Source organism: Condylura cristata, unplaced genomic scaffold (genome assembly GCF_000260355.1).
Source record: "Condylura cristata isolate star-nosed mole 26May11 unplaced genomic scaffold, ConCri1.0 scaffold00013, whole genome shotgun sequence".
Taxonomy (NCBI): Eukaryota; Metazoa; Chordata; class Mammalia; order Eulipotyphla; family Talpidae; genus Condylura; species Condylura cristata.
In genome coordinates this window covers 30,278,972-30,289,523 of record NW_004567114.1, presented here as the reverse complement: position 1 = coordinate 30,289,523, position 10,552 = coordinate 30,278,972, and the positions used below count along the sequence as shown (strand labels likewise).

At 39.2% G+C, this 10,552-nt stretch overlaps 1 protein-coding gene across 1 annotated transcript in view; it reads left to right on the top strand.

The window, feature by feature from the left end:
- The first annotated feature begins 5,163 nt into the window (after positions 1–5,163).
- HIF1A (hypoxia inducible factor 1, alpha subunit (basic helix-loop-helix transcription factor)) overlaps positions 5,164–10,552 on the top strand; it is a 45,831-nt gene continuing 40,442 nt past the window's right edge. The window contains exon 1 of the mRNA XM_004681805.1: positions 5,164–5,534. Coding sequence (XP_004681862.1) covers positions 5,500–5,534 — 35 coding nt within the window. The 5' untranslated portion in view covers positions 5,164–5,499. The remainder of the gene's footprint in view (positions 5,535–10,552) is intronic.

The window sequence follows — 10,552 nt, the reverse complement described above, 5'->3', positions numbered from 1 at the left end:
TTATTTGTTTTCTATATGTTGAGTTGCTTGAGTTCTTCTTTATAGATCTTGGCTATTGGCTCTGGTGAGATGTGTGATGAACAAATATTTTCTCCCAGTCAGTAGAGTTATTTTATTTTAATAATAGTTTCTTTTGCTGTGAAATATAGTTTGATGTAGTACATTTGTTTATTTTTTTCTTTTGTTTCCTTTGCTGTAGGAGTCCCCAAATACATCACTGAGGCCATTTTCATGGAATGTTTTGTCTATGTTTTCTTCTCTGCAGCTCTTACATTTGTCTTTAACCCAATTTGAGTTAATTTTTATATATGGTGTAAGATCATGGTCTAGTTTCATTCTTTTGATCTGACTATCCAGTTTCCCCAACACTATTGAAGAGACTGTGTTTTATCCAATATATACCTGGCCCCTTATTTTCCAAGTCATATTCCTTTTATATCTTCTCTTGCCTTGCTTTAGCTAGGACTTCCAATACTATATTGGAGAATATGGGGGAAGTGGACATCTTTGTCTTGTACATGATCTTAGTGGAAAAACTTCCAGTTTTTTACCATTGAGTATGATGCTAGCTGAGGTTTTATCATAGATGGCTTTAAAAATATATATATTTATTTATACATACAGAACTGGGGTATAGGCCAGAGGTGCAGGAGCGGTGAGGATTCACCAGAGACAGAGTGGGGAGCAGAACAGGCTGACTATGGAAGTACACTGCTAAGGGGAGCAGATTTTGGTGTGCTAGATTTTGTTGAGGATCTATGTTCATCAGGAATATTAGTATGTAATTTCCTTTTCTTTTTTTCTTTTTCCTTTTTTTTTTCTTTTGTTGTTGTTGTTGACATCCTTATCTAATTTGGTAGCAGAATAATGTTAGCCTCAGAAAACCTCCCCAATTTTTGGGAAGAATTTGAGAAAAATAGATATTAATCTCTGAAGGTTTGGTAGAATGTATCATTTACTGTAGCTGTGGTGTATGTGGCTAAAATTTCTTCTAGTGTCTATGTTTCTTTTCTCTTGTTGAATGTCCCTACTGAACCTTTAAGCATGATCTGAGGCTAAGACAAGAGGGAGCTGGAGGTGTGTGTTTCCCTTTGCCCAGCTTGGTTAGGCTTTGGTAAGCTCAAGTTGTTTAGGTTCTGAAAACATCATTTCCTTTGAGGAAAGATATTGTTAAAAATAGAAAGCTCTGGGAGTAATACAAAATGGTTACTTCTACTGTTAAAAGTTATCGGAGACTTTTTCTGAACTTTAGGGTGAAAATCTGTTGGGGTTCATAGAAATAAAACTCAGGAAATTTGTGGGGCTCTCTAAGGCTGAGCCCCTTGGAGTTTTTAACTCTCAAACTAGTCCACACAGAGTCTCTAGTAATTCCTCACTTATACTTTAAAGTATTCCTAGTGATATTGGCTCCAATTGTGATACTGACTTCAGCTGCTGTTTTCCATCCTGGTAAACCATAATCCTCTGGTAAACTGTGATTATCTACATGCACTTGTCTGAAAGATTTAAGAAGAGTTGTTGGTTTTCAATTTGTTCAGCTTTTTTCTTGTTTGCAGATGGGAGTGACAATTCCAAATTCTTTCTAAGTTGGGCCAGAAAGATTCCTCTGCATTCTTTTGCAAATTTATGCTTAAAATATCTACAACTGGGGCCAACCCTGGTGGCTCAGTGGGTTAAAACACTGCATGCGAAGCTGTCTGAAGCCACTGCAGCATGAGTTTGATCCCCAGCCAGGCAGATGATCCACATGGTGTGGCAGACCTCTCTTGACCCACTGGCTGCTCCCCTTAGCAGTGTATTTCAGTCAGATTTGCTTGCTCTGCTCCCTTCTCTGTCTTTGGGGAACCCGCTCACCCATCTGCATGTCTGGCCTATACCCCAGTTCTTGTATGCATAAATAAATAAATCTTAAATATATATATATATATATAACTGAAAATTGTTAAATATTCAGTCAATTAATATTTTCTATAGAAAAATTTCTGTTTTGATTTTTAAAAGACAAAAAGATTTTTATGTATGTTATCTTCTAATTACTTTCCTTCAAATACATATGCTTTTTGGGAAAAAATAGAGGGTAATAATAAACCAAGAATCACTTATTGACCACAACATCTCTTATGTAGCTTAATAAAATTTACTCACACTGTAACAACCTAAATGCATCTATTAATAGATGGTTATAAAGAAAATGATACAAAGTTTTATCATATAGAAAATTTGCTCTTTAGGATTCTATTATTGAACAAGTATTGATTGAGTTAGAAAATGCCATTTGGCTCCTTTGTAATTAAGTATAATTTATGATGTGTGATTGGACTTTAATGCTTCCATGTTTGTAATAATTATAAATATATCATTTATACATTTTTACTAAGGAAAATTTAATTTGGGGACAAATTTAATGAATATTCAAAAAAGTCTCCTACTGATTGAATTATCCATTTTTAACTTTTGAAATGTTCAGAAATCTTAAAAATGAATGAACTTAATATTATAAAATACTCATTTTTGATGATATAAATGTTATTTTTCTCTTTAGCTATAATCATAGACCAGAGAAATATTTTTACAAATATAATGCAAAAGGAAATGATTAAAGATCTTTGCAACCATGCTGATATATGAGGTGGGTACTCTGTGGGCAGTTTGAAAGTTGAAAATAGAGAATATCTATAAATTTATATTAACATAATTGATGTTTTTGGATAGTGAAAACTGGCTAAACTGTGGCAGAGCCCAAATAATTACTGGTAGAAGAGGAAGATATTTTGGGGTTATAAAAATAAGGATAATGATAATAAGACAAGCAATAATACTGACTAAACTTTATTGATTGCTTACTACATGCTAGGTATTGTTCTAAGTGCTTTATATGTATTATCTTATTTAATCATCCCATAGACACAAAAACAGGTTAGATGACTTGTTAGAAACTGTCAGAACCTGTACTCAAACTTACTCTTGACTCTAGTGCCAGTGTTCTTAATAGAGTTTTGTAAATGTTAAATTAAAAGGCCTGTAGTTTATACTTTTTTAATGCAATTTAAAAAAAAAAACATAATCATAGTTATAGGTCCTTTTCTCTTTTTAGGCATTTCTCCCTTTTTTTAATAGCACATATTATTTAGTGTTACAGACTGGATGGGTAGGGGGGAGTAAAATCAGGACCACTCTCTAGCCTTATTTGTATGTGTCTATTGATCAGTTTAAAAAGAGTTACTTTGTGAATCAGTTGTCCTCTTATCAGAGTTCAATGCTATAGTATCTGGACCATTGTTTTACAAAACAATATAATTGAAATCTACAGATAACCACATTAATATTCAACCCATAGTTACATTATAACAATATAAGTAATAAGGCAAAGGTGAGAAGTAAAAGAATCTAGTGTCAATTAAAGATATATTTTTAATCTTTCTTTGTTGAGTTCAAAATACTTTTTATTCCCTTTAAAAGGCTAATGAGGGCCCTCCCTGGTGGCACAGCAGGCTAAAGTACAGCACTAACAAGCTAAAGCCACTTCAGCACAAGTTTGATTCCCAGCCAGGGAGCTGACCCACATGGTGCGGCAGACCTCTCCTGACATAACTCCCTGCTCCCTCCCTTCAGCAGTGTACTTCATCAGTAGGCCCATTCTGCTCCCCACTCTGTCTCTGGTGAATCCTCTCACCACCCCTGTACCTCTGGCCTGTACCCCAGTTCTGTATGCATAAATAAATCAATCTTTAAACAAAATAAAAATAAGATACTAAGAGGGCCTCCCTGGTGGCACAGGGGTTAAAGTCTCAGCACTATCAAGCTATTGCCAGCCACTTCCACCGACCTATAGCCACTGTGTCCTGTGTCAGGAGTTCCATCCCCAGCCAGGGAGCTAATCCACATGGCCCAGTAGACCTCTTGACTCCCCTAAAAGCTCCCCTCAGCAGTGTATTTCAGTAGATCTGCCTGTTCTGCTCCCCTTTGTCTCTGTTGAATCCTCTCACCCCTTCTCCCCCTACCATTGGGCTACACCCCAGTTTTTTATGCATAAATGAATAAATATTTTTTAAAAGACTAATGAAATTGAAATTCATTAAATTCTAAATTCAAGAAGTGATATCTTCCTCAGTAGCTTGCAAAGTCATGTCAGCAAACAGACAATACTGGTTGTCACCATACAGAGCTCACTCTGCTCAGTGGTCAAGGTGGGGAGTCTGTAGAATCCTTCCTCTCTCCAGTCCACATACTGAACTCAAGTCAAAGAGATCAGTCTCAAACTAAGGGTCACCTTCCTCTTTGTCCAAACAATCTATGGGTTATTTTTAGCTCATTTGAACGCAACAAGAAAGCAAAGTTAAGTCTATAGCTATCCGTTCTTCCTCTACTTTCCCTGAAATTCAGGCTTATGCTCTTTTATTAAAGGCACTTACACTTATTGTAAATACTTATATTAACTTTAGGTATTTCAGATTTCTTTGCTACCTTAAGTACTTCCTTGACAGGTTTACAGCGAGAGTGTGTTTTGCACTCTTTAAATTTGTAATTGTAATCAAACTTCATCACAGAAAAATCTAGTATATCAGGAGAGAGAGTACCTGGGAGTTCTCTGGCAAAGAGTGTGGTCGGTGACATGGACCATGGTTAGGTAACCCGACAAGAAAGACCCCATTGTAATATAGCTTAACGAAAGGGACCATTTACTGCCACGACTGGAAAAGTCTGCTGCTTTTTTATTATTATTATTATTATTTTTTATTGAACTGGGACTCAGCAGAGCTGGCAGCAATCCTACACAGCACTGCCGCCGAGGAGAAAGAGTATGGGAGGCTCAGTGCGCCGAAAGCAGAAACTGTGATGCAGGCTTGGGGACCCCAAAACGAAATCCATCCTCGGCAGCGCCTCCCAAAGCCAGCCACCGCCTTCCCTAGGAGAAGGCACAGAGCGTCCAGACCCAGGCTGGCCACAGCCCAGCTCCTTTCTTTTTCCTCCTCAGCCGCACACAGACGAGCACGTGAGCGCGGCCCAGCTGTGTCTCAGCTGACCACCCCCTGATTGGCGCAGAGCGACGTGGGCTGGGGTGGGGACTGGCCGCCTGCGTCGCCCGCCATTGGTCCTCGAGGAACCCGCCTCCCCCTCAGGTGAGGCGGGTTTGCAAGAGCGCGCGCCGGGTCCGCGGGCGGGCGCGCCCCCGAGCGCGCCTCCGCCCTCGCCCGCCGCCTGCCGCTGTTTCAGCTCCTCAGAGCACAGAACCGCCTCGTCTGAGGGGACGCGAGGATCGCCCTCCCCGTCGCTTCGGCCGGGCCCTGACAAGCAGCCTGAGCGAGGCTATTCTGAGCCGGACCTGGACCCCGGCCACTGCTGCCCGCTCCAGCTGCCGGGCCCACGAGGGGTTTCCCGCCTCCCACCCCCACCTCTGGACGTGCCTCTCCTCTCCCCGCGTGTGGAAGGAGCCTGTGCTTAGGCCGGAGCGAGCCTGGGGGCCTCCGGCGTCGAAGGCTTCGCGGGGCCCGATTCGCCATGGAGGGCGCCGGCGGCGCGAACGACAAGAAAAAGTAAGCCCGCTCCTTCCGTTCCTACCGCCGCCGCCGCTCCGCCGCCAGCCGCCCGCCGCCCGGGGGCTCTGGGCCGGCCTCCGCGTCGGGGGTGGGGGGGCGCCTTTTTGTTTCTGTCTCTTCTCCCCTCCCCTCTCTTTCCCCCGACCTCGCCGGCGGGGCTCCCCCTCTGTCCACGTCGCCATCTTGTCGTAGGGGGTGGGAGACACATCGAAAGTGCTTTCTGGGGCCAGGGGCCGAGCGCTGGTCTGGATCCCCTCGCGGCCGCCGAGGCCTCGCGCCCCCGCCCTCCCTCCCCGCCGCTGAAAGCCAGCTCACGGGGTGGCCCGGTCCGGGTGGACTTCCCCTCTCCCGAAAAACCCCGGGAAGAAAATCGAGCTACGGCTGGGTCGCCGCCGTTTGCTCCCGAGCTGCAGCTCCTTCCCGCCCCCATCCTCTCCGGTTCCATTGAAAACTCGGCCCCGGGGCGGACCCTGCACGCTGGTCCTGGCTTCTCTGTGGGCTCCCGCCCCCGGCTTCCCGACTGAGACGCTCGCGTGGTCCGCTGCGATCTTGCCCTGCGGTTGTCCAGTCGCGGCCGGTGTCTTTGCCTTTGTGCATTAGGGATATGTCTGCATGTACCTGCAGATGTTAACTTTTTTTTAATTTGCACGTGCAGGTTTTGTTTCGTTTTAATCGTTTTTTGAAAAACTTACCTAGATCGTAAGTCGGAGTAACGGGAATATAGAGACACAGCAACATTTTAAATAGAACATCAGAATCAGATACTTATGATAGCATCTGTCAAGAGAGCCCAGGCGTTATAAATGAAAATATGCCGCATTCATTGTTGACGGTATCGTACTGAAAACAACGACTGGCTGAATTAACCAAGCCATTCTAATGAGATTCAAATAAAAGTATGTGATCCGAGCAAATGAAACCAGCATTAAAATACTGCAGAATTGTAGACCCTTATCCTATTAAAAGAAAATCTTCAGCTTGTATCTGAAATATTCATTGTTAGAATTGACGCAAGTCGTAGAAACATCTTGAAGTTTGGGTCTAAGGGGTACTTTATAAGGGCTAGTAATTGTGAATTCCCTGAGTGAGATCCAGTGATTACCTGCTGCCTTGCCTTCTCCGCCACCCCCAATACACACCCATTTGGTCCATTTTGGTAGTTTGAGGAAATTATTTTAAGGAATTGAAGATGTATAGTAAGAGTTATGGTTAGGAGGCAGTCTTTACTGTTAAGTCCGTCCTCTGATAGAGATTAACTTCCCTAATCAGTTTCAGTAAAAGATAAACTTGTTTATGTTCTTGCTATTTTGTAGGCCCTTTTAGTTCCATCTTTTGTAGAATATATTTTCAGTTTGTAGAAACCAGAGAAAGCACTTGTAAAATTCAAAACGTGAGTAAACACATCTACATTGAATTCCAGGAGTTGCGAAGAACTAATTGCAATTAGTTTTGTGGAAGTGATTGCAATGCCTTTGATAAAATGAGACTACTATACTGTAAATCTAAAGCAGATGATCTCCATACTGCCAGTTTTCTGTCCTTAATTATATGCTGAATCATACTTAATACTGTGCATCAAGTTATGCACCAATCACTTCCTTTTAATGTGTAGTGTTGTAGTTATTTGTCCTTTGCAGTCCATCAGTAGAGAATACTATACACTGCTTTAATATAAATGAACTAACTAGATAGGGTGCATCATTATCAGTTTTTAAATTAACATTTAGATTATCTTCAGTCACATCTGTTATTTCAAAGGTTTTCTCATTTGAAAATTTACCAAATGTGTGTCAGATTTAATGGTGTATCTTAATATAAAGAGTCTCAAAACTGAAAAATTGGGGTAGACTATAAATGGTGGCTACTCAACAAATTTTACATGTTTGTTCAATGTCTGGTTTTTATACTTAAAGAATTTTAAACAATTTGAAAATTGAGAGGTTGAGGAGCAGGGATTTGGCCTTGGAATTTTCCACTTTAAATTGAGCCTCCAGCGTCTAAATGGGATAGATAAGCTTGTCTTTTTAAAAGAAGATCTAGGAAACTAAAAAGCTTAAAGATTGGAAGAAGTCAGAACAGAGAAAGAGGTGTATGATTTTAATAGATTTAGCATAGCACATTTCATATTAATTCCTTAGTGGTAGGGATTGGATTTAACACTAGATTTTTAGATTACAGAGAAATTTTAAGCAGTTCGTTCTTATGTTTCAAACCAGATTCCTTCACAGATTTTCATAACAAGTAGTTATTGTATCATTAAAGTAAAATCTTTGAGAATGGACATCCCTTAACTTCTTTCTTTAACTTTGGCCATTAAAAGTCAAGAAGTGCTCTCATTTATTAGTGAACTTTTTCTTGTTAAAATTTTACCCTGATTTTACTTTTATTTTAAGAAGAACATGTTAGTGTGATTTAAGAACATAGTATCTTCAGCCGGATACCTGTGATAGAGTTCATCTTTTCATTTATTGCTTTCTACATTTGAGCGGCTTACTGCATGCTTCTCAGCCCATCTCCCTCTGAAATGATAACAGCATCCATCTTAAGATAATAGCACCCATCTGAAGAGAAATGAGATAATGTCCAGTAACTGATTTAGGAATTTTGGTAACACTATATACTTGAAAATAGGCACTACCTGTTAAAATTCTGGTTTAAATTTTTACAACACTTAAGAACTTTGTCTTCCAAATATTTCTTTTAGTTTTTGTCTCCCCTATCTTCATGCATCTTTTCCATGTTCTAATAATAAAGACTAATACTGAATTCAAAGCTTTAAACTTTATTATTATTATTATTATTAACTGGGGTGTAGGTCAGAGGTGTGTGTAAAGGGGATGGGCGGTGAGAAGATTCACTAGAGACAGAGTAGGGAGCAGAACAGGTGGGTTTACTTGAAATACACTGCTAAGGGGAACTGTGGGCTACATAGGAGAGGTCTGCTGTTCCATACCTCGGTTAACTCCCTGGCCAGGGAGATAACTCCATCCGTACCTGTTATAGCACTGAGACCTAACGTTTAGGCCACCAGGTAGGCTCTCAATTCAAAACTTTAAAAGAGGTTTTTAGTTAAAACAATACTTCCCTTGTAATGTTGACATATCTAATGTCATTCACTTTTTGTGAATATTAATCTACTGGCTAGGCACCTACCTCTTTATTTCCTCCTCAAATATGCCACACAATATATTTAACCTGGACACTAGAGTGATAAACATACAGTAGTCATACAGCTCATTTCAGCAAGGTATGTGCAAGGCACTGCAGTCTTAAGACAGTAGCATATTTTTTTTTGTCTTGATACTACTGTTTAAGTAGACAGTTTTATAAATATTAATCTTTGCTAAGCCTGATGTGTTGATGAAATACTCTAAGTAAAGCTTATGAACCTACATGGTAGAAAACTGCCCTTTGCTTATGGATTTCTTGAGAGTTAATACCATTAGCTTCCTGCTCAAGGCAGGGCTTCAAGCTGGTATTCTTTGTCTGATTGTTGTGGTTCAATTTATATGAAGTCTTTATTACTCCACTCTTCCATATTTATTTGTTCGCTGAACTATCTTATTATTTTAGACTCATAAAATGTTCATTTGTGTGGTCCTCTTCAAAGCATATCGTGCAGTTTGGACAACGTCCAATCTTTCTACCTGTTGGCTTCCATTATCTTTGCAGGTCTAATGATGTTTGAGCTCAAGGTTAAGATTTTGTGGTTACAATCTGTTGCTTTATATTAAGAATGGTGTGTAGAAAGCTTGAGGGGGATTAATCTCTTGACTGATTTTTTTTTTTTATTTAACTCATTAGAATGTTCTTGTATTTTTTGTTTTAATGTTGGGTTTGATTATCCTGTTGGTGGATTTTTACCCAGCATTCTACTTACATGTATAGTGTGTGGTCTTTTTTTCTTTTTTTGTGGCTTAACTAGGGAGTTAGAGAAAAAAATTGAGACTGAGAAAAGGCGATCTTGTTCCTCAGATTTTTTGGTAAAGTACTATGAAAATTTTAAAATTAACTTTAGGTCTTGAAATTTTGAAAATAATTGTCTGTTTTGGAACATAAAGAATTATCTGTTTTGTGTATGTACTGAGTTTTATATTTTTATTTCTCTTTTATATTAAAACTTTGTTTTAAACAAGAAAAATTAGTAAACCGCTATCCTAGAACAGACCTTTTTAGAAAAGTGTTATGTGATTATGATTACTTGCTTACTTTCTTCCCCAATTTTTTGAGGTGGATTGTGGTTTTTCTTTGTAGTTTAAAAACAAACATGTAACATGAAATTTCCCACCTTAGCCATTTCTAAGCTTATAGTTTAATAGTGCATAATGTGCATAATAAGCATATGCACATTATTGTATAACCAATATCCAGAACCTTCTGATCTTGCAATACTGAAACTGTATTTTACCATTAAACATTTCCCAGTTTTCCCTTCCTCCTACATCCTGGCAACCATCATTCTTTATTTTTCTATGGAACTGAATTATAAATATTTCATGTATGTGGAATCGTCGTTTTTGTCTTTGTGGCTGGTTTATTTCATTTATCATAATGTTCTCAAGGTTATTCCATGTTGTAACATGTATGAGAGGTTCCTTTTTAATGCCGAATAATATTCCATCACAGATCACATTTTATTTATTGGTTCATTTTTTTTTATAGATATTTAGGTTGTTTTCATCTGTTGGGTATCATGAATATGGGTGTGCAAACATCTCTTTGAGCTTATTTTTAGTTATTTTTGATGTATACCCAAGAGCAGGATTGCTGGAACATATGGTAACTCAGTTTTTAATTTTTTAGGAGCCACTATGCTGTTTTTCATAATAGCTGCACTCTTTTATAGTTCCACCAACAGTACACATGGGTTTCTACTTCTCCACAATCTCAACACAATTATTTTGTTTTTCTGATAGTAGTCATCTTAATGAATATGTTGGAGTGTTGTATTTTTTTTTTTTAAAGATTTATTTATTTGTACATACAGAACTGGGGTACAGGCCAGAGACTCAGGG